Source organism: Diplotaxodon limnothrissa, linkage group LG6 (genome assembly GCF_057381915.1).
Source record: "Diplotaxodon limnothrissa isolate DT_005_m linkage group LG6, D_limnothrissa_male_GT1.1, whole genome shotgun sequence".
In the NCBI taxonomy this organism is placed as follows: Eukaryota; Metazoa; Chordata; class Actinopteri; order Cichliformes; family Cichlidae; genus Diplotaxodon; species Diplotaxodon limnothrissa.
Window position 1 is genome coordinate 18,972,504 of NC_140601.1, and position 25,133 is coordinate 18,997,636.

Sequence of the window (25,133 nt, forward strand, 5' to 3'; positions counted from 1 at the left end):
GCATTTGTTCCATACAGATTGTTGCTTTTATTGCTGCTGCTATAGTCAGTTTCAAAGGGATAGTCCACCCATGAATTCAAGTTATGTTGTTTTGGTGTTAGCTTTAGATCTACAGATGTCTGATTTCTTCTTAAATTTAATGAAAGTGACACTTTTTTTCTACCAAACTACACATAATTCCTTATTACTTTACAGAAATCCATGAACAGGGCATAATATAAACATTAATGCTTCCCATTAATCCTGGGTCGGACCACCTTTTTGCTATATGAGCAAAGGTGCTCAATAGAATGAGATCTGGTGACTGTGGAGGCTTTTTGAGTACAGTGAACTCACTGAAACCGCTGCTTCAAGAAACCAGTTTGAGATGAGGTGAACTTTGTGACATGGCATCCTGTCCTGCTGGAAACAGCAATCAGAAGACAGGTACACTTGGGTCATACGGGATGTTATGTGTGCAAAGACCATATCGTAACACCAACACCAGGATGGATCCACGTTCTTATTTTGTTTATGCTTAATTCTGACCCTGGCATCAGAGTGTTGCAGCAGAAATCAAATTTCATCAGACCAGGAAATGTTTAAAGAGTCTTCTGCTTGAATTTTGATTAACCTCAACTGTAGCCTACATTTCCCATTCTTAGCTAATATGCAGGGTTCAGGGGATGCTCTTCAGCATACCTTGGTTGTAATGAGTGTTTATTTGAGTTAGCTTGAGGCATTCAACACAACATTTTCACCCGTTGTGCTTGAAAATCCCTGCAGTTTCTGAAATACTCAGACAAGTCCATCTGACACCAACAATCAGTCACTTAAATCAGCTTTCTTGCCCTTGTGATTTGAACTTTAGTACTTCATCTTGACCATTTAGTTGCTGCCATGCAATTGGCTAATTACATATTTGTGTTAATAAGGAGTTGAACAGGTGTACCTAACATACTGGCCATTGAATGTAGTTCCTATTAAAGTGCTCACATTAGTGTTTATGGATATTTATTTGGTGCTCATTTGAATGACCTTTCCCTTTAAAGAATTTCAATTAAATGTCATCTTTTTGCTTTTACTTTATTTTATTTTATTTTAGCGTGGCTCCTGGATTTGAAGCACTTAAGGACCAGAACATCTGTAACAAGATCATGGCCAAACTTATCCAGAACTACAACAATATCTTTGAGACCAACACAGACAGAGAAGACTACGCAAAAGAAGAGGCATCGCCTATCATTGCCGAGGTGCGGTATACTCACAGAAGCACCGGAAAGTAGTGTTTATGTGAAACAGATCACTGTTTACATGAAATAAATGAGTGTTGATGGTCGGGGCAATGCTTTGCAGTTTGGTAAGACAACTTAATGATTCACATGTCGTGCCCATGCACTTTAAACAGTGTGACTTCATCTATGACATCATCTTCTGCCCAGTCACCTGGATGATTGATGGCTTACACAAGCAGCCTTGTGTAATGTCAAGGTAAAAATGATTGAATTATTGATCTTATATCAACAGGTGGCTGTTTTCAGTCCTTGGTTGTTTTTGTCTGTTGTCTGCTTTGATGACTGATGTCTATTGATCAGCTGGTTTGGTTTGCCAGTTTATATTCAGGTTTATTTTCATCACCATTTCATTTCTTTTATGAGATACACATAATTACCACATAATTTTTATGTTCCTGTAATGGTTAATCCGCCAGCATATGCAAGCTGTTTAGTCGAAATTATATTTTTAAAGCTAAAATGTAATTACCGTACTGTTGGCTGGCCCTAACTTTGAGTATAAAAACATGAATTCAGTTTGGTATTTGCCTAATAAACAACAATGTAATTTTTAGCTTTTTTTAATTGATTGATTGAATCTTTCTTTTGAACATGTTGAAAAAGTACAACAACATAGAATTCAAAAGAGACAAACAAACAAAGCAAAACGAAAGGAAAACGAGCAACCACAACCACAAATAACTTTCATGTTCAAAAAGGAGCAGGAAGAAGCATCAGCTTATTTAACCCCACCCCCTTTCCACTATCAAGTAATCAATAGACTACAGAAATACCTCCTTACAATTACATTATATTTTACATGTATTTTTTTTTTATTAATTATATGTATATCTATCTTTCTATCTATCCATACATACATACACATACACACATATACACCTTTTCAATAACCCCAGTAACACCTCAAAGGAAACACAACCTACAGATATACATACCCATACCAACATGCCCGTGCACCCTCACACACATGAAAATATTGGACAAGAGCACCCTATCAAATCTCTACCTCCTCCTTCCTTTAAACATGTTGTTGACATATTTATAAATTATTAATGTATAATAATTTAGATATTCCAGGTGTCCAAAATTAAGTGTCATTGTGTATAAATTTCGTGAGCTAAAGGGGAAAAAAGCTGTATTTTTAGCTACGTGTCAAAGCATTGCCCAGCATTTATGTTGTGTAACAGTATTATCTTAATCATATGTCTGTCACCATAAAAGTCACTATAAACTGTAACTCAGTATAGAATGAATCAATTTTCACCCAAAGAGACTGCATATGAAAGCAGTAAACAAACAAATTAATAAAAACATTAACATGTTTTATTAATTATTTAATTGTTTAAAGATCCAATTAATATTTGAGTGGCGTAGAGAAGCCTACCGAATATTTACTGAGAACAGCTTCATTTACCACTATCTCATGATTAGCAGAATTTAGAGACCAGCCTTTTTTTTTTATCTCAGTGTGCAGACATCAACAGTGTCTCGATTGTTGATTAATGCCTGTGTCGGGCGTGTGAAACGTGACACTGGCCATCTGATGAGCAGCTACTGATGGTGGGATCTCTCTCTTGTTTTGACCTTTAGCCTCTTCTTTCATAGCACTCTCCTGTCATTTTTAACACCATTAAGTCTTGAGTCTGTGACCTATGTGACGTCATGAAAAAGCAAACCTGATCAAATTCAACTTAATAAATTCCAAAAGGTCCAGATTACTTGTAACACTAAAATTAAATCTGCAAAGACTTTAAAGACGTGTCCTTTTTTGTGATATCATCATCCGATCACAAGCACCTGTGCTGTGTTGTGAATTCCTGTAAGGGCATTGACACTTGAGACACTGATGAGCAGTAGGAAATCCCTCACCCAGAAAAGATTGTCTAACATACAAACATGCACACTAACACACACACACACACACACACACACACACACACACGTGACCTGCAGAGGCATCATACCTCCTGACCTTCCTTGCAATGCCTGTGAACATAGCACACATGATCGGTGGTTTGCCTTTACTTCCAGTTGTAAAATGCAGACCGCCAGCACGTGTGCACGGCAGTTTTTAGTGATCGTGTGTGTTTGAGGAGGCAGACTGTCATGCTGTTTAAATCTGTGCTCAGCTGTGTTGATAGGAGCTATTAGAATAAAACACAACAGCAGAACCCACCTACCCTGACATATTTCACATCTACTATATATATGAGATTCTTATTCCATGCATAAGGACTGGAGAAAAAGCTTCCTGGCCTTTATTAAAGATGAGACGTTACCTCTTTTGTTAATTGGCTGTATGTAAGATGTGTATTACAGATGTGACTCTCCTTTGTCCTCTTTCTTGTACCAGGAGACTCAAGTGGCAGATGCAGACACAAAGAATTCATCCAGCCATCTCGATGCAAAGACAATAACCCCACTTACTAGGATGAAAGTAAAGCCTGTGTGTTTGTGTCTTTGTTTATGCATGTATTCATACCTGTTATGAAAGAAGAAATCTGTCCAGTGTGAAGTGTGTGTTTGTGTGTGTTCTCGTTTATGCCTGGCATTCCCAGGTCTGCCTTCCAAGAACCTTTTAAATTCCCTTACATAGTCGCTTTTACAACAGCACTATAATCTGTGTGACGCAATTAACACAACATGGGCATGTTTTGGAAAAGCTGTTTTGTAATGCTATATTTGTGTGCGTCTGTGTGGGTTATTGTGTAGTGACTAGCGTATACCACATGCAATACCACATGTATTGTTTTTTCCTGTCACTCAGTGAAGCAGACGATGACCTTTTTAGTAGTTTGCGTTTTGTTGCTGATAACTTATCAGGTGACCAAGTTCAACCTAAATTTAAAAAGCATTAACATTTATTCTTCTAAAACATTAACAGCTGTAGATCTTCACTGCTCACAATACCACCCACTGGAGTTTTATGATGCAGCGTAAAATTATTTTAGTGACTCAGTTGTCTTTTTTTGGTTTAAATTCTGTTGTTTCAAAACAGCTTTTTGAAGTGTTTACACCTTTCTTGATGAATGCAATGCTATTTCTGTGGTTTACATTCATACATACCTTCTAAAGTTATTCAGATAATTTTACTATGTACTATAAATCTCATTGTCTGCTGTTATCTGTGTGTACACCTTTTCAAGATTGGCCACCTAAACCAAACAGGAAATGCAGATCTTCCGAAGAAATCCTGCACCAACGCTCCAAATGCAAAAACAAGAAAAAAGAAGGTACAAGAGACAACCACGTGTCAGCATGAATAATTGCACTGTTGTTTTGGCCTCCTAGTTTATTACATTTTATTTCATATTTCATATATACATTTATAGGGCTTCTTATCTGCTGTATTGCCTTAGTGCTGATTACCCTGAAGTTATCGCTCAGACTGCCTGCGATGCCTAAACCCCTCTGCTTGGTCACGTGACATGATTTGATAAAGACAATTTGCTACAGGAAACAACGGCATAGTTATTTGCAGAGAGAGAAAAACAGTGGCTTTGGTATGCTGTCTTACTACAGATGAGGCCCGACACTGAAATAGGCAATTAGGGGCAAAAGGGCAATAAAACCCTGGAGAATTCCTGTCTGTGCACATGTTTTACAAACTGCTCAGGAATCATTTATTGGAAAGATGTATTTGTAAAGTATAAATTTCTCCTTTAGTCAGTTGAATTGAATGATAAATTATTATTATTTAGTATTTTATCACATATGCAGTTCAATGAGAGTAATTTTCTTAAGGTTGGTTTCAGCTTTGAGACACATTAAAATGATCTTGCTGTTTGTTTTGAGCGTAGTTTAAACAAAGCTCTGAAGCCATAAATGTGTTTATCATATCCAAGCTTGTGTCACTGTGAGATAAAAGAAATGCTGACTGATAGCAAGTTAAGCTCAGAAGGGTAAAAACATCTGCCGATGAAGGACGTTTTGCTTTCATTTGTGCCCTGCAAAGAATTTTTTGCTTTCTAGCAGAGGTTGTGTAGAAAACTGAAGAGTATTTTTAAACGTTTCACTTCAACCTTCGTCTCTGGCTTCACAGTCTGTGCGTGTCAGTGTACAGCTAAGCGACAAATGAAATACACTTCCAGTGAAGGTTAACGTTCGCTCATTGCTTTTCAGGTTTCTGCTGCTTTAAAGTTTTATTATAACAAATGTGACAAAAGAATTTAGCTAGTGTTTAGATAAAGTTTTTATAAAAACTTTGTTCAAAATTGGCTTCATCCAGTTTACATCTGTATGTGACTTTTATTAAGACGTGTTATTGTGTGAAAAATTACATCAAGTCAAATAATCACATGCCAGTAATCAACCCGAGCACACATGCGTACGTGCTAAAGCAGTCTCTGGCATCCTCCGCGTCTGAACACTGGGCTCGCTTGGTCTTGTTTTGAATGGCATTTGGCCTGATTTTTGCACGCAGGCTTGGCAACCCTGATTATCATTAATAAAGATCAACAATTGGTTCTGTTGTAAAATGCAGCACAGTAATAATTTACAGATGCATGGCGTCCACAAGATTAACTGTTTTAATTTGTGCTTAACTCAAAGTATTCAGGTAATCATTTTACTGTTTTTGTCTGAAGTAATATCTGAGTACTCTGTATAAGAATGCAACTAGTGCTTATTACTAAAAAGGAAGGTCAACAGGGAAGCCCTCACATTCAAGAGGGTATAATGATGAAATGTTCATACAGTTGCCCAAAAGACAAATGAAGTAATCTCAAAATACAGTTTTGTGTAAACAAAGCAATCAGCTGCACTTGTTTGTACTGTTGGCTTGTTTTATTTATTTTTTTCATCTACTTTTTATGTTTCTATGAAGTTTTAAAATACAAAGTAATAGATAATGGAAGAAAAAAGTCAAATATTTTCTCTGAAGTCTAGTGCAGTAGAAGTAGAGTTTCATAAAGACAATTCTCCAGTAGAATACGGGCCTCAAATTTGCACTCAAATAAATGCACTTAGATACTTTACACAACTAAAAAAAGCTGTATAGCTTTCCCATTGATGGTTGCTAAGAGCAACAGCATGTTCGACTTAAATGTTCGACCATCAGCAGCAAACTAGTGACGTCTTTTGCTTAGGAGCCAATGAACCACTAAACCCATCAACCTGAACGTCCAGCTGCTGAGTCTCATTACAAAAGCTCACAATATCCCATTCCTGGAAGTCTTAACTTCCTCTCAAAATTAAAATGGTGTTCACAGATAAAAGACTGACCTTAAGAATTTATCAAGCGATTCATGGTCACTTTAAATATTAACTTTTATTGCTATTGTTTCCCTGAGCCTCCAGTAAAAACTCACTTTCCCCATAAAGCTAAGCTTAGGAGGGGTTTGGCTTCTTTACTGCTTAAGAAAACATATTAAGTGTTTGTTTTTTAAATGATCTCCACTCACACATTTCTACCAGAGCTACACCAGGTTTCTGAAGTCCTCTAAGGACAAAGTCTTGTCAGTCTATAAAATACTTTTTATTAGCCTCAGGTTATGTCTAACAGTAAAAGAAAAACACACCCACCTACTTAAATTGGAGAGCCTTTAATCTGTTTGTTGTATCTTCTAGATTTATCATACACCTCTTTTAAACTTGAAACTTGTGTTTTGTTTGACCAACACATTTATACTCATACATGATCTTTGGACTGTAAAACAAACAGCTGTTACTGGCAGAGTATTAGTTATTCCCTCTTGCTGAAAAAACAAAACTGTCACCGTGGAAAATCACAGAAACGCTTGAGTGCTTTTTTTTTTAATTGGCAGATGCCCGCTTTTCTTCTTTTAAAGCTCAAATGTTTATATCAAGACCCACCATTTAAAACATTCATAAGAAAAGACTGTGGCAATTGTGCAAGCAAGAACAGGTATGGATCACGTTGCACCATCAAGTAAACAGAGTTCAGTGAGTACTTGTTTTGTGGCCAGCCACAGCTTCCTTTTTTATTGTAGCAGGTTCAGAGAGAGAAAACACAGAGTTCTAAATATTTCATTTGGCTTTGTTTGAAGTCTTTTGAGATTTTACTCACAAATTATAAGTTAATCCATGATTTAGAAACCAGGTCATATCCTCATTTAGGTTTGTCAGGAATTTTTGGTCTCTTTCGCTCCTGATTTTTGTTCTAAATGCATAGGCCAAAACCAAAACCGGGTGTTTAGCCCTCTGTTTGATTTGTATGGCTGTGCCTTTATTGAGAGATATAACATGATTTCATGTTATCTTCTGGCTAAAACCGCAGTCACACAGGCCTACAGGCCAGTCTGCAACCCCTGGCCACAAATGGACATTCTCTGACTAGTTGGAAGTTGCTAGGCTGTCGCCAGGTGAAACTGATTTCAAAAAGGGTGCTGCACCAAAATCCTCTCTACAACACAAGCAAAGTGTAGCTGTTGACTGGAGTTTGCATGGAAGGAACACTCACAAACTACTTATTGAGCAATAGAAAAAATCTAAAAAACAAACAGAGATTGCTCACTTTTCACAGTAAAAGTTGTACCATAAACAACACGTTTCTAATGGCACAACTGTTTGCAGAAGAGTCAGTCGCTTCCGTGCAAACCACAGTCTGCCGCTGCAATCCTGTAGCAGCCAAAGCATTCACAAGGAGTCAATTTTACAGCAACAGCCAACTTCCACAACTGCTCTCTAAGCAGTAGTGGAATATGCATTTTTCCCTAATAACTAGTGGCTGCTATTTAGTCACCAACAAGCTTCTAGCACGATTCAGTTTAAATTTTTAGCTAATCCAAAACTGAAGAATTGATGAACTCATGCCATGGCAGTAAGTTGTTTGTCCATCCTCAATTCACACGAATCATTGGCTGCTGGTCAGATTTTAGTGAAATTATCACACAATGGTTACCTGTCTTCATCAAAATTGTGCTCAAGGTCGAGTCACGTTTATGATTTTATGGGCAGTAACTTGTGAATTGTGATGGACTGTGAGCAGGATGACTTTTTGTTTTTGAACACAAAGTTGTTTTATTAGAGACTGGAGAAATGTATTTATGTGTTCATTTATCCAATTGGATGTTGTTTAGTAGTAAAAGAAACATTAAAAATAAACACTAAAGATATCTTTTTATTCAAAAAAAGGAAAATACAAAAGTAGAACATCAAAACACAGAACGTAAGGAAATACAGTAATATAGAGAAACCAGGCTATGGTAACATCTTACCTTTACCAAACACTGAAGTCCATTAACACAACACCCATTTCTACCATCTCTCACCATGACGTCTCCCCAGAGTGTGATGCAACATGCTTCAATCCTTTGCTAAAAATAAGCTGATGTCCACATTTATTTTCCCCCTTTTCCTCCCCTGCAGTTTTCCTGTGAACGACCGATTTAGCTGAATCAATCACAAAGCTCTGAGGGGCAAAATCCATACCAGGTCTAGCTAAAGAAGTTTGTTCGACTAATAATGTTCCCAATGATCTGCCCATTAAGTGCATCAGTGACTAAATGTCTAAATGGGTTGCTGCATCCATAGATTATTGTACAGCCCATTAAGTTAAACCCCAAAATGGAAATGTTCCTCTGATAATTGGTACAAAGACGAAAAAGCCTTTTAATTCAGCCTGCACACGCTCATCTAAAGACAAGCCCATTTTAGTGTTGGATATTTCTGGCCATTATCGATAGTTAAGCTAGTGTCAGACCCATTTGATGCTCCCCACAGCCAGCTATTCAGCTTCAGTGTGCGTGAGCAGCGAGTGCTCTCCACATGAGCGAGAAGAAAGCTCTTCGGCACGTTTCTCCTTGGTTTAGCTGGTCGTGACTCGGAAATGAAAAAGGGTAGTTCTCAGAATGTGGCTGTAATTAGGTTAAGATTCTTTTCCTATACAACAGTTGACGGCTCACGCTGTTTGTACCCTCTCAGAGTCAGCACGGTAAGGTTTATAAGATAGCTCCTTTTTTCCCTAACCCTTTTCCAGAAGATCCTCGAATGCATGCTTTATAGTTTATAGCAACCTGAGCAAAGGTGTCACGTGTGCATTTCTGTGTGTTTGATTGTACAGAAATGTTATCGGCAGTGTATCAGTTGCCTCCCGTGCTATCTCAAATTTCCCCTCACGAGACCTCTCACCTTTCTCTGTGACACAGGTGAGGAAAGGGAAAATTGACAGCATGACTCAAGTGGTCCCCCAACCCAGCCTCTCTTCCAGGGCGCCCTACCACGCAAAACCTTTCTCCATACCAATAGTTTTGCCCCTGACCTCAGAGCTAAGGACCCCCAGCGCAGAAGCAATGGAAACTACACCCATGTCTCACCAAGCCACCTCAGACACTGCCTCCCACGTCGACCCTCACGACGTCAGCCTCTCTGAAAGCATGAAGGGCCTCAGCAGGTGAGTGTGTCTGGTGTAAATTATAAAAAAAAAAAACCCATTATCGATGGCTATGTGTGATTTATGTTTAAAGTGTTATTTGTGAATCTTGTTTTTCAAAAGAGTTTAAAAACCAGGCTCATTTACTCTGAAAAATGTGGCCAGCCACTCTTTCAGTTTTATGACTTTATTAGCATCACAGTATTGTCTGCATGATGCTTATGACTGGTGTAAAATCATGTAACACACACAGCCACACACTTCACTGCTAGATGCCTGCATGACATTAAAAGATACCTTATGGAGTGAAATATGAAGGAGGGGCTCTTTTAGTGGTAAATAGTTCATGACTCCTGTATACATATGCAATGTGGTGTTAACCAAAGAACCTGTAGCCTGAGCCCGGTGGCAGCGTTTGTTTGGCGTGCAGAGCAGCCTGTCACAAGAAGCTGAAACTGGAAACCTCTTGGTGTTAAGTGCCGTCCTGGAATAGCAAGACTGCAGCTGTGTCTGTTGTTGAGGTTTTGCTTTAACTCGGAGTTTAGAGTAGAACTGCGTTCAATTGAACTTCACTCGTTGGCCAAAAATCACTACTATACTATTTAACATTAGCCTTTTTTTAAACATGCTACTATTTATCCCAGTTTTTCTCTTTACATAGTGATAAATCAAAAGTGCGTAGAATTGGATGCGGGAAGTGGAAAAACTGCAAATTATAAGATATGAGCATGTCGCATGTGATGCTTCCAAGTATTTGGATAAAAAAAGGTGACGACGTTTTTGGCTTCTGTGACCTTTAGTATAACATTAATCAGTGTCTGACTCCTGTCATCACAAGATCCTTTTACGCGTTACATAAAAGTTTAGTTTGACACGCAAACATAGAAACAGAGACAGCCATGCGTCCTATGAATGAGCAGAAAAAGTATTTGCCCCCTTCCTGATTCTTTTGGGGGGATATCTGTTATTCTTACATGTTTCAGATCATCAAACAGATTTTATTATAAGAAAATCGCGTTTGTAAATGATGATAATTTCATTTATTAATTGAAAAAAGCTATCCAAGCCTTGCCCTATGTGAAATATATTCATTAACTGTGAATAATCACATTTGTTTTGGTTTTTTCGGAACGGTGAGTTCAGTGATACGAAATCAGGAAAAGGGCGATATGTCTTTCACAGCACTGTGCTGCAAGGGTTTATATACATATAGCCAAGATCATGCACTATATTAACCCAGGTGCTGGAGTCAGAAATGCCTGGAATACATTAAAACCATTCTGTGCTTCCAAGGTGGCAAATGCTTTTGTCACCATGTCAGAGTGAGAATAAATCTTCAGGTGGATTTTCCCCACACCCTAAAATTCTCCTGGTCCACTTGTATCTGGTGGCTGTTTACCGAGTACCTCCATAATGTGCGTCAGCAATCTGAACTCACTGGTATTTAGTATTAGGCACATGCGATGTGCCAAAAGACTTGAATTACTTCACCATGTCTAATGCAAGAAAGCAGCAGATGCTCTATAGTCGTGTCTAACAAACTGCACTGTGGTATTTTTTGTGGTGTTTATAGAAATTTAATTTTCTGTTATCATGTGAAAAAATGCTTTACCATATAAGTCAAAATGATAATTTTCCACAAATATAAATCTGTGTTTTCATGTCTGTAGCTGTAACTCATGCCGGGCTGGCAGCTTGCTCTCGCTTTCTGTAGGTATGTGTCAAAGAAGTCTGTACCAGCATAGTGCTGCTTATACCACAGCTGGACCTGAACTGTTTTAGATCCAGTTTAGCTAAAATGAAAAGAAAAGTGCAGATTTATCTTGTCCAGGATAAGTTTGATTAAAATATGCCTAAAAATATGCTATACTTTTTTAAGGGAATAAAATGGGAAATCAGTTTAGTTTGCATCAAATTGATGGTAAAGAGAGCACCACATCATCGTTGTTTGTTGTTGTATCATATTAAATCTAACACATCGTTTCACAAACTGCTCCCATCCCGGGTCTTCACCACAGACTTAAGATCAAAATAATCCTTCTCAGGAGTTCCTGGAAGTAGCTCCACTTGTTGTCCACTTTGCTTTTTTTCTCTTCTGTATGTATCAGAATCCTCCATACACTAAGTTTGTTTGCCTCCGGCCGTCACCTGTACCTGAAATATATCACATTAATCTGATTCATCGTACAGGCCACTCTAGCCAGCATAGCAGAGTCATGACAAGCTGTTATTCTCTTAGCATTGCATTGTTGCACACTGGGAATGCATACTGGCTTTTCTGTTGAGTTGCCATGGTTCAGTGAATATCATGATGTAACCGCTGAGATTCTTAGAAGCCCGTTGGAAAAAGGTGTGAGTGAGGAACATTGCAGTGTGCTGTGAATGCAGGTTCCCTGTGGGTTAGCAGTATTGTTGGCCGCCTGTCAGGAGGTCCCGTCCATCAGCCTGAACATCAGACAGCACACACTGTATTTGTAGAAAGAAGCTGCTGGCTAGATCAAACTGGTTTTCTAACAAATTGCATACTGGTGTATTTTTTTTTCCAACACTCATATGAGACGGTGGCCGTCAGCTGTCACTCACACTGTAAGTAAGGTAAATATTTTGCTTGGCGCTCTGATCAGATTTGTGCTTATCAAACTAATAACTAATGACTGTCATATTTCATTTGTAAACCATCTAGACTGAGCTTCTGTGTTACCTTAACAATGTAATAAATATGTAGTGAATATAAAGGATATACAGTACAAGCAAAAGCAAAAAGTTTGTGCATTCAGTGAAGTCATGCTAAATTCCACTTTATGTTTGCAGCACCCGCTCAGATAATGGGTTTACGTAGCTTAATTTTAAGATTAGCAATGCAAAACACAGTGACAGCACCTACAAAGTAATGTCATGGAAAATGTTCACGTCGAGATTTTTAATCGTACGTCTCCTGTTGTTGTCGTTGTCGTGTGTAATGGAGAAATTTGGGGTGGGGGGCAAGGTAAAGAAGGACTCGGTGAAAGCAAAAAAACTTACAGCTAGATTTTTTAGGTGAACATCGGGACTACGTTTTTTGTGGGGGTTTTACACATTTTTAAAAATGTTGAAGAAGCAGAGCGTGTCCAGATTGACCAACTTGCCATTAGTAGCTTTCCGCTTAACTCAAAGGGATCAGGCATTGTCGGAGTATGCCTACAAAAGCTTCTTGTTATCCCCTCAGTAAGGTAGTGGGTAAGCAGGATTTCCGCTTTTTTCTTTTGCAATTCACAGCGGCAGTGACGGCACGCACTATTTTAATACGCTTGCCAGACTGTGTAACACCCGGTAAGAACATGCGGATGTGGGGGAGAAAAAAACTCACCCGTAAAGCTGCAAAAGAATTTGGAAGAGTTATGTAGTTGAAGTACCCCTTCACTAAAACAAGGAGTGTATGCACATTTTCCGTACATTGGCCAATTTAAGAAGACTTTTGAAGCTCAGTAAACTTTGGCCCAATTTGATCGTGCCTGACTTGAAACCGAAATCCTTTGTTTTGAACTTGTTGATGTGCTGCCCGGATGGCCAAAGTGGTCCGCCCTCGCGTCAACATGCCCGCTGCTTACAGTAAGCCAATTGCAGGAACAGCACGTAGCAAAGCAGTAGAGTACTAAATATTGAGTGAATCTGATCCACAATAACATGTGCAAGCTGCTGACTAACTGTGCTTGTTTGATGTCATAGGGTTTATGTTCTTATGTATCTGACACTCATACTGAGATATATAAACATTCAAACGAGTATGTTTGATCAGTTTGCTTCAATCTAAGGAGAGGGAACTATTGCTGGAGAGATTAGTGTTGGGTTCACCACACACATTACTTCTCTCTTTTTATAGTATTGAGTTACTTCCTATGTAAAGTAACATTATAATACCATTTACTTCATGACATCCATGCTACTGTGTAACATCACCTGAGATGTGCTGTCAGGCAGCTACAGCTACGTCCGCACATTGAAGCAATGCGCTTGTTACACATGACTGTGACGCTGACAGGAGGTAATTAGCTGGCATTTCAGGATCTGGTTGCCTAGGTAACCCTGTACCGGCTTGAAGTTGAGAAACATTTATCTCGGGACCTGCTTTACATCGCTAGCAGTTATTTTGCCCGTCGTGGCTTGGAGTTGCCAAATATCATTCACTTTCTTCTGTCTGTGGTCACCACATCACTGCAAATTGTTTCCTGTGTGGACGCAGCTCTAAAAATATAACGTTGAACTTAACATATTCATGCACAAGGAGAGCATGGACACATCTTTAATCTTTATCTTTTATTTTACTATCACGTTATTGTTTCTTTGCACTGTAAATTCAAAATAATGTTCATATTAAACCTGTCAGGTGTGTAGACTGCCATCTTTGTTTTCCTTCCCACACAAACTGAGATTTTTTGTTTTGTTTAGTTTTCTGTTTTTTTGGAGAAACGTGCATGCGCATGAATTTTTGTTTTTTATAAAAACCACTCAGCAAGTTGAAGGGTTATGTTTATACCAATATTGTAATACTAATTAGTTCAACAATTAGTTTTCCTATTAAATGTCAGATTACCATATTAGATTAAATTATTACAATGTTGTATCTAATAATGATTGTTAAGACTTAGAGAGACAGCTTGACTTCTAACTAGCAGCAAAAGTACAAAAGTGCTTTAGTTATTACAGGTTTGGGTAATTAAAGTGTAAGTATACTATAAATAGTGTAATGTGCATACAATATACTCCTTTTATAGAGCTGAGTATAATACAAATACCATATTTTATGGTCAAATTGTATGTTTAGAGCAGCTGTGAGTAAATTGGCAGAGCAGGTTAGCAGTTGTCCTGCAAATTTCCAAATGCCCTTGAGCAAGATGTTGAAATCGAAGCCCAAAGAGTAAACATAGGAAACACTGCTGAGGTCAAGTGGCCTGCTTTTAACAACCATATTTGTTCAAACTTATAAAATTAGATGATCAGATGGTAAAAGTAATATTTTTCTCCCTGACTCTCTGTGTAGTTAATTAGCTGATTGTTTTGAAATCAAAGTAAAAGCCTGCACTGGATTGCAGTTACAAAACTATCCGCTGTTCCGTTTTTTGTCAGCATTTGGTAAACCAAACCTTTTGTCCCAATGTTATTTAGATCTAAATATAAAGCACTGTAAGAGTTGCTTACACAGCTACTATCTTCTTACAGAAACATCCAAATAAAGTCCTAACAGTTTTATAAAATGTAGTAATAAGTCACAGTGTTTTAAACTGAAAACATGCCTCTTTGTTTCCCTAATTTCTTGAAAATTGTTGATTAATTTGTAAAGTGGATGAATCGGTTTTATTTATTTAAAAGGTCTCATACTAAATTTAATGAACATACAGAAACCTTACTGAGATCTGTCAGCACTTTTTGATTTTTTAAAGGTTTAACATTACAACAGTTCACGTATTTGTACCAATCTTTTTTTTCTTTCCTTGTCTCAGATAATAAAGAACTGAGCTCTGCTTAGGCAAACAAAACCAGGCGATTGTGAAATTTTTTAACTAGGATATGAAAAAGTTAGGCAACCTCAAAATTAGTGCCAAGGTTGAGTTCCTCTTATTGTTGCATAATTTCATCCTGTGCTTCTGGCATACATGCAGCAGCAGCAGTAGCACCTCAGCCTATATTCCAGAGCAGCACATAGTTCTCTTGGTTCATAATAATTACCCGAGACAAGCTCCACAAAGGCACTGATCTGTAGCACTGCATGGCCATTATTCTGCAGACAAAAGCCAGTCTTGTGCATGTCCTTTTTTTAGCTGCAGGGAAATCTACTGTTGTGTGGGGAAATGTAATGTTTTGATCTCACAGGACTTTGCGCATCCTGCACGCTAATTGAGTCTGTTTGTTTTCATATTTCAGCTCCCAAGATGAAGACAGACCAGTATCTCCTTTCTACATGAGGTAGGCCTCCTGTATATGTGTTAGAAAGCAGGCAGGACGGGAACAGACTGTGTTGTTTTTGATCGGAGGTGTGGGGGAAGTGGCTGCATGCTGCCTCAGTGCATTATCATCAGAAACAATGAAGCTGCCAGTGAGAGGGGCAGCAGGGCAGCATGCACATGCAACAGTTTGCTCAATACTGTTTGGTTATTGTCGCAGAGACAGCACGTTGTCAGAAAACACCGGCCAAGTAGAGGACGCAGCAAAAGACAGTGTTCACAGATGATGTGCTGATTACAGATACATACGTGGACTCTTTTTTTAAAGTATATTTAATGCTGGCAAATATTTTGCACCAGCTTCCTCGTATGAATTCATGCCAGTAAAAAATCTTGAATAGTTTTATCCTCCTAAATGTGAGGATTTTCCTTTCTCAGCAATGTTTCTTTTAAAAGTCAGGATAACAATTTAGAGATAACTGATGGTGACAGTAATCTTTAGTTGAGGCAGTGTTGTTTCTCTCTGTGTATCTCTAAGTGATCACCTATAAACTCTTCCCATCCCCACTCACTTGTCATGCTCACGTTCATTGTGAGTAACTCCATTTCCTACTTGTCCACTGTCACATGCACACATCTAGTTGGAAGCACAGCTGAGCTGTCTGCTAAGGTCTACATGCATCTGTCACATACAAAGGCTCTCAGACTGCCACTTAGTTGGTTAACCTCAGCCCGGTCAAACTGGATCACAGATTGATGTATTTTATTTCATTTTATTTTATTTTCTGTTTTGATTTGCCAAGAGCCTCTGAAGGTCCTGGCTAACATCTGACTGTGGTGTAATACTGGATTACCTGAGCGAACGTTCCCGGTTACACAGTGCCGGGATTTAGCTGGCATAAGCTTCAGCTGGGAAAGCTTTGGAGTTGTTCCGTTCCCACTTTTTACGCCTTAAAGACCTGTTGACTTTAAAACACCAAAACAACCACTGACTAGAGAAACACATTATTTTGGTCTTACTGTTATTTGCAAAGTAGTTTTCTTAGTTATTTGGTCCAGAGTGAAGCAATTAAATTCAGCAGTCCTTAAGCTTTTCTACAACAAAGAGTTGCCCTGTTGGCTTTTTAAACACAAAAAAATGCACAATAGGGGAATTTAAATGAGAAGACCTGTCATATCGTCACAGAGCAGACTTAAAAGTTCAGCAAATCTTACAGACGCTATAAAATTTGAAGTCCAAATTAATGTTTTGAGTCTGCCTGGAACTATATTTCTTTAGGATTTGATAAAATAATGTTTGTTTTTATCAAGATAAAGAAGACTTATACTGTTCTCATGCCTGTTTATAAAGTAGAAAGCTAAAGAATTTTTCTTGGATGATAAGACCTCGAGGATTACAGCGTTTGGACAAGAAACAGTGAGCCCATAATGCATGATGAAACCACAGCTTTGTATTGTGTTACCAGAGCCAGCATAGATATTTGCCCTTTTGACCCTATCTTTATAGGGTGTGGCTTCATATTTATTGCACAGACATGAGAATGGCCAGTCAGTCAGTATCACCAGCCAGAAAAGAAGGACATTTCATAAACACATTTATTTATTCTTAAGAATTTATTAGTATTAATATTTTAAGTTTGTGAAGGCGTTTCACCTCTCATCCAAGAGGCTTCTAAAGGTGGACGAGTCCCAGGTATTTAATCCCTTTGGAACAGGTCAATGGATCACTGTTGATCATGTGAGTCATCCCATGAGCCAAGGTGTGAACAAAGGCGAGGATCATTACCATCAGCGGGGGTTAAGGGTGGAACCACGGTGAAGAAACCTTGGATGAGAGGTGAAACTCAAACGAAGTCCAGTTTCCTTCTTTTTCAAGCTCTCAAGACGACCATGATCTGGATGAATGAGAATCTACACGGACATCTTCATTAATGCGTCATTATCACTTCCTCTTGTGTATCAGTTATCGATACACAGGCACTTTAAACACAGTCATGAGCACTGTATTGAGTTTCCCTGTAATTCCCACCCTCAGTCACAAAATGCCAGTCTAATTTTAGGCTGAAAAACTGGTTACCACTTGAACGCATGTTGAAGTGTAACACACCTTGGTGCTGCATAAACCTTTAAGATCATGTTGTCTCAGTCAAAAGTAACTGGAACAAACCTGAGCAAGACAACTGTTAGCTGACATGCAACTTGTTCTCCATGACTCTTCAGGTGTAAAGCTAAAAATAGTAGAACTAAAACAAATGGTATCAAGTTTGTTTAAAGACAAAACACTCATGCCGTGGTTATGGAGTAACAACAGAAATGACTCTCGGTGTACGTTTTTACAGCTAGGCAGTGAAATTTCACACTCACTTTGTTAATCTGCCGTTTACCTGGGCTTTTTGGCGTAGTTTTATATGTTAGAGTACTTTCTAGAAAGGATTGGTAACTTTGCCCATTCATATCCTGGCAGTGATGTTCCTGTTGCGCTTGTGATGTAATGAGTCGTCCCTGTTGCCCCTCAGGTCTATTTTTCCCAGAGTTCATAGCTAAGAATGTCTTTATTACTCACCAGACAGCCATCCCGTCACATACCACAGTGGTTTTACAGTTACCTCTTCAGCTGAAACCAAGTCAGTGGGGCACTACGCTCTCTGGGAAGTGATGCCATCTTCCTCAGAAAACTGCAACACTTCTTATATCATGTGCCAACCAAAAGACTATTTGGCTCGACTATAGCTGCTAAATCTTCAGGAACCAAAATCTTTTGTAGGTAGTGATGCTAAGCTTAAATGTCTAAATGTTTAGACTAATGTCTAAAAACCAATATGGATGGAATGTTTTTTGCTGAATTTTTAACTAGAGTACAGCCCACTGTGTATGGTTTTAATTTCTGATCCATATTTAGTTTTTTTTTAGGTTAAAAGAAGACAAATAATCATGTGTTACTCCTTTGGTTGGCTCTATCGTATCCCGAGATGAATCTGAGAGTCACGGGATCATTTAGATATAAATACATTTTTCCTAGCTTCCTGTACATCTAAATCTGGATCTTTTTCGTATGGGAAACAGTTCAAGCTGAAGTCATGGTCCAGGATGAACAGACAGTAGTACACAACTTTTTTGTTGTAAGCAGCTGCAAGCTAAAAAAAAAGCCATGATCTACTGTCATGGTGCTATATTTGCAACTTAGAGCATGGCCTTGGTTTGTTAGTCAGAGTGCCATAAATGTTTCTTGAATTATGACAGTCATCAAGTCATAGACCAAATATGTAATTGACTGTCTTATCACCTTTTACCCCTGCCTGCCTTTCGCATGGGCCACAGCCCTAGAAAGTTGTAGACAGCTCTAGAAACGTCTGTCGTATTTTAGGCTTTAGTATAGATCGAATGTTCAAAATGTGACATTTGTGACAGCCACTGAATCAACCATCCCTTTAACTTGTCGCAGATTTGTTACACGGTAGCAATTTTCTTAACATGATATAACCAAGGCGTTCAGTTTCTGCTTCTGTCACAACTTCCCCTTTCTGTTTTTCCCTCCGTTAAAAATGAAACTGCACTGAAGAGAAATGTGATTTTGTTTTCAGGAATTTGTATTTGTGAGTAGAGAAACAGAAGATTTAAAAAAATCCCATGTGGATTATTTGAATTCCTTATACTTGTGAGTACTTTACAACTTTGTTACTATTACACAGTGCAGCAGGCTTGCTTTTAACTCGGCCCGGCATCCTGCCTTATAGATTTGTTATAGATTTGGTAATATCAGTACATGCCTGTGGCATGTTACACAGCTCCACCACAGTCACCTTCACAGTACACCATCATGCCGTTATTATCTGGTCTTTCATCAGCGATCCCATTTCCAGTTGTTATTACTGTCAGCACCACTGTTTATGGAAGATTTCGTTTGAGGTCACCCTCGAAGATGTTGAGGAAGCTGTAGTCCAGGAAAAGCAGACATGATGTCGATCAGTTGGTCGAGGCCAAAGCAACTTCCTGAGGAGAGCGGATTTTTCTTTTGCTGTGCCAACTTAGTCACAAGAGTAATGTGTTAATGTAATTATGATCTAACACTTAGCTAAATATGTAATAAAAAAAAAAAGACCAAAAAGAAACCACTTAAAACTCATTCACCCTGTAACCTATAAAATGTGAGAAAATGACCCTTTACATCCTAACCCTACGGTCACAAAAGATAATGTTTAAGATTTTTTATTTACTTGTTTTTTCTCAGTTAGACTTTGTAGGAGGGAAAATACTGAAACATCGAAATATTTTCAGACGTCTGAATAAAACCTTTTAAAGATGTTTAAGCAGTGGTGATGTAACAGCGGTGTTATGTTTTTTTCTACAAGCATTCAGTTGAATCCAGGTACTTACACAGGTTACAGACACATTTCATGCTGCATATAGTTTACAATCCTATTGCTTTACCCTACAAGTATTTAACAAACAGAGGGCGTTAAAAATAAAACCAAAATGAAGTCAGAGATCAGTATAAAGGTCCATGACCGTGTACTCTGCTGCTGGACTTACTGGTAGCCATGGAAGCCAGCCACTTTGCTCCCCAAGGATCCATTTAAGCTCTGAACGCAGCTGAGTTTACCTCTCACCCATGCACTTGATCACCAAAGGCCACAACGTGAGCCTCGGGGGATTTTCAGTGTTGCTCAGTGACCTATGTGAACACTTGTTTCTGCGCATTAAGCTTCCCTTCTTGTTTTTCTTTCAGTAACCACCTCTCGCCCGTCCACTGCAGACCTGGTGTGGTAAAGTAGGTATATTTCTGCTTAAAATAAAAATAAAAAGCAAAGCTCTTATGAAACAGTGAAGAGCATAAAATGGTGGATTTCCTTATCTACTCATTGTGTTGCTCCCTGAAGTTTTCTGGACAGGACCATACGCTCAGCAGTGGAGCAGCACCTCTTTGATGTGAACCCCTTAGAGGATCAGCATTCAGACGCCCACGAATCGACCCCGTGCCCTTCACGGGTGACACTAACAGCGAGGCAGAGACGTAGGCACCAAAGAGAGCAGCAGCATCAGGAGGAGGGCCAGAAACACAGGGAAAAAAACAGGTACCGTGGGCGTGGCATAATCATAATCGATGTTACTTGCAGAAAGTGGCCTTCATAGTGGAAGCACTACATCGTGTTTCTCCTCATTTATCATCTTAAAGCAAAATAATTGTAATTTACTTGTCGTACTGACCACTCAAAGCACTTTAACCACACGTTCATACAGCCTCTGCCTCGCATACATGGTCAATTTAAACTCACTAGGTTACTCAGCCTGCATGTCTTTGGACTGTGGGAGGAAGCCGGAGTGCCCGGAGGCAACCCACGCAGGCACAGGGAGAACAAGCAAACTCCACGCAGAAAGGCCCCGGCCAGGGTCGAGACCAGGGAGCTCCCTGCTGTGAGGCAACAATGCTAACCACTCCACCATTGTGGCGCCCACTTTCATTATGGAGGTCTGACCTCAGAGGCTTCCTGCAGTGATACTACAATGATACTTTCAGTTGATGTTTCAGTTTCAGTAAACAGTGGTGAAGTTTTGTTCTGTGGGGAGAGCTTTAGTGTGCAGTCATAATAACTGGTATCATTCCAGTAAGGAGCTAATCCTTGTTGATGAAGACCTGGTGGAGTCTGAGAGATCAGCGGCACGTGGATTTTGGGGAGTGTCTCAACAGCAGAAAATGTTAATAAGACAGGACAGTAAATAGACTTAGCACAAACACTAAACAGCACATTAGCTGCTTGAGAACATATAAAAAACGCATCGGGATGACCTTGGGCATTTGGTTTCCAGAAGCATTTCATCCGTTTTTAATCTGATTTAAAACCGAGCAAGGCGAGCAGAGAGAGAGTAGGATGGAAGGCAGATGTCTTATTTCCTCACCCTTTTCCTTTTCGTCTGACAACAGAGCGCCTTCCGTCACAGGAGACACCAACAAGGAGAACGTCCCGTCGAGCAGCAGTTCAGGCAGCGTGGGGGAAGACATGAGCAGCCGTGTGGACTCACAGGAAGGCCAGAGAAGTCACGCTGAGCGAACCCCCAAACCCAGGAAGCCAAAAAAGAGCCCAACTCTCATGCAGCTAAGCGAGAACACGGCTGCCCACGCAGTGAGTCACACCTTGTACTCCCCGTCTCTTTTCATCTTTATGAGTGTGACATTTTCCCTCCTTCTTTACTATTATAATTATTATTATTAATAATATTATCATCGTGAATTCATTCCTCTTTTCCCCTTGTGCACATGGCGTCACCACATGCAACAACTTCTCAAACTAATGTACCAATGATGAATGAAGCATTCATCTCAACTCCCTGCCCTCCTTGTTTCTGAGTCACCGCAGATAATTGCCTATTGCAGTTGACAAGAATCACTAAGTGGAGGCTGTGCAGCATCCTAATGGTGCTCTGCCATTAGACACCAGCTTGTAATGTGCAACATAATGCTAATTGTTGCCCACTCCTTCAAACGTAAAGGCCAATTATGAGAGTGCAGTTAGCCGCTGCTTTTATCTGTTTTAGATGTCATGTGGATACATGAGTCCAGAGGTTTCTTTAGTACTGAGTACTTTTTAAAAATGTAGTAAAATACTTACTGACAGAGATTCTTATTCGGATCATTAACAACAACGCAAAAAGTGATCGGCAGCAGGGAATTAAATTCAGTGGAAAGAAAATTATTGATTTAAAAGGGCGGAAGCTTTGGCTGATTATAGCAACAGCTGTGTTTCAACAAACAAAGAGAAAATATTAAGTTGAAAATAAAGAAAAAACCTCAAAACAGAAATGTTTTGATGATAGTCATACACCAGTTCTATGTTTGTTGGCCACTTTATTTATAAACATTTTAAATACGGCAGTTTAAAAAAATGTATTCTGATCATTTGTGTGTTTATATTCTATGTTTTTTTTTTATAAACACAATTAGCTCACACTCAGTTTTAACAATATAAAAATATTGATTGTATGAGATCATTGCTTGATTCTAAATTAAGCAGCAGGTTTGCTTTGTAGTAGCTGAATGCAGCAGGCGTTTCAGTAACTGTGAATAAAAAAAAGAATTTATTTATTGAGTTTTGGAGTTTACTGCTACATATATTAACTACATCATAGAATATCTAAGGGTGGGTTTTCAGGATTGGGTAATAAATTGTGGAATTACTTGATTTTTACAGTATTTTAATGAGGTGAAGTTAGTCCAGCACTTTTTGTTTTCTGACATTTGTTTGTCTTCTTTTTTATGTGAGGAGGAAAAAGTATTTTTGTCTCAAAACTCACATTGAGAGAGAAAGATAAGAGAGAAGGCTACTTCAGTTAGTTAATGGGCCTTTGATTAATGAGCTTTACAACTTTGGCAACTTATTTATTTGTCAGTTCAGTTTTTAAACAAGTAAATATATTCAAATTGGAGCTTTTCAACTGTGACATTTTATATGTTAAATAAGTAATTAATTATTTTAATAGTTTATTTAATGGTCTGATTGTAAAAAAATTAATTTAGTATACTCAGCATTCAGGTAGTGTGTGAAAGCCCTGAAAGTCACAGCAAGGTCACGGTGTGTGGTGCTTGTGGCTCAGACTTGTAGTAACCTGATCTCTGCAGACTCTTGAGTACGACTTCACAGTTGGCTCTTAAGTGACTTTTGCTGATGTAAAGTTGAGCCGCACCGTTTCGTCTCATTTAAAATAGCTTTGTTGCGTTTACACACTCGCACTCAGTGAGCAGAATTCGATAAGTGCAGACTGTTTTTATTTTTTGAGCCTCCATGAATCCTCCTTGCGCAACAGCACAGATGACACAGAGTCCCTTGACACACATACGGTGAATGCATGATAACTGGCACCACTGTGATTGGACGGTTAGATGACTGTAAGTATCTGTCTCCGTTGGTGGGCACAGCTGTCTCTGTGACTGCCAGCTCTTTAGGTCAAGAGTCACTGAACTGCATGCCAGGCGCCAGCTCCCAGATGTCTGTAAGGTGTTATAAAGCAGCATGTTCTGGACTATTTGACTTCTGCAGTTGCTGGGAAGTTCAGATTTGTGGTTTTAAGTGAAATTTCTCAGTTACGTTTTAATTCAGTATAGACTTTGTTTCTTGCAGTGAACATCATCAGGCCAAAATTGATGCGTACCCAAGAATCTTCATGGCCTTTGCATATTGTGTGGTTAAGTGCTAAACGGGATAGCGTGCTAAGCTAAGATGATTAGCTGATACACACTGCACTGCTAAAGCATCAGCATGCAGGAGCTGCTAATCTTTGTGCATCTTTACTGACAAGTGTAGGTGACCAGCATGAAAAGTAGCTTTGCACACTCCCCCTGACACAGACTGACAACAGTAAGCCCACGTCAGGTATCACATTCAGTGATCAAGTGGCCTTTATCACATATTTAGGTTTGTCGAGCATGATATAAGCAGTCCAATGAAATTAAAAGCAAAAACAAGATGAGCTCATCAGAGCAAAACCCATTAAAAAATAAATAAATAAACAGTTGCAAAATTATGCCACTTAGCTAATTACAGTTTGAATGTGTGTGGTTTTAATAGTTCAAGGAGTTTGCTGATAAAAGATCTGATGATAACCAGAAACGCAGATGCTCAGGCACACAGAGGCTCTACTAGTTCATCTGAAAGCAATGTTGTTGAGCAGGTTGTTGTTATACAAGGGACAAGAGTAAGCAGGCTGGCGAAAAAAAGTGAGCAAACCAAAGGCAGAGTCCAAAAAACAGAGAAGGTCAAACAAAAGAGAGGAAAGTTACCAAACGATGAAACGTCTGAGAAAGGTCATGTACAAGAGGAGCGATATATGCCTCTGGATTAAAACCAGGGGAATAACAGTGATAATTCGGTGTTCTGCTGGGAAGCCCTGAGGCCTAGCATTGATGTAGATGCTGCTTTCACACATACCACCCCTCCCAAACATTCCTGCAGACCATGCGCACTCCTCATGTTAACTGCAACCTCCCCCAACAGGAAAATCCCTCAAACACAAAGCCCAAGGCATTGACCTGATCTCTAAACTCACCCCACAACCCGCATGACCTGAAACACCACAAACACTAAAGGACACCCCCAAAGGTCCCGAGTTGATCTGGCAACACTTTGGAAGGTCACCACACACTCTGATTTGACCTGAATCAGTAAATTCAGCTTTGTTTAATAAATATCTAACATGACTACGTTTGTATTTTTAACTTAAAAAAGAAAATAAGACACCCTCCTCTATTTTACGAGGATATCTACTGTTATCTGTCGTCTCCATAGGCACAGTGTAACAATATTTCCTCTTGTTCTGCAAGCTGTGGGCGTCCTAAGGAGGGGCTTAGCAAAGCTTCATCCATTCATTATTTTTTTTAACTGCTTATCCAGCTTAGGGTCACGAGGCGGCAGGGTACACCTTAAACAGGTTCCCAGCCCATCAATAGACCGATACAGAGCGATACACAACTACACGACTGTGGCCTGTGTCTGAAATTTAAAAATCACTTAAAAAAAACAACAACAACACAAAAATCGTGAAAACCACTGGCTTTTGTTTTGACCAGTGTGATTTCTCATCAGTGTTTTTTTTGGCTGCAGCACTCACGGGCTTTTGCTG

General features: G+C 39.1%; 1 protein-coding gene across 1 annotated transcript in view; it reads left to right on the plus strand.

Moving 5' to 3' along the window:
• Window positions 1-25,133, plus strand: part of fam13a (family with sequence similarity 13 member A) — a 49,916-nt gene that overhangs the window by 10,563 nt on the left and 14,220 nt on the right. The window contains exons 5-12 of the mRNA XM_085356903.1: window positions 1,085-1,232; window positions 3,628-3,720; window positions 4,421-4,507; window positions 9,383-9,627; window positions 15,505-15,546; window positions 20,251-20,292; window positions 20,402-20,596; window positions 21,445-21,643. Of these exons, the coding sequence (XP_085213029.1) occupies window positions 1,085-1,232; window positions 3,628-3,720; window positions 4,421-4,507; window positions 9,383-9,627; window positions 15,505-15,546; window positions 20,251-20,292; window positions 20,402-20,596; window positions 21,445-21,643 (1,051 nt within the window). The remainder of the gene's footprint in view (window positions 1-1,084; window positions 1,233-3,627; window positions 3,721-4,420; window positions 4,508-9,382; window positions 9,628-15,504; window positions 15,547-20,250; window positions 20,293-20,401; window positions 20,597-21,444; window positions 21,644-25,133) is intronic.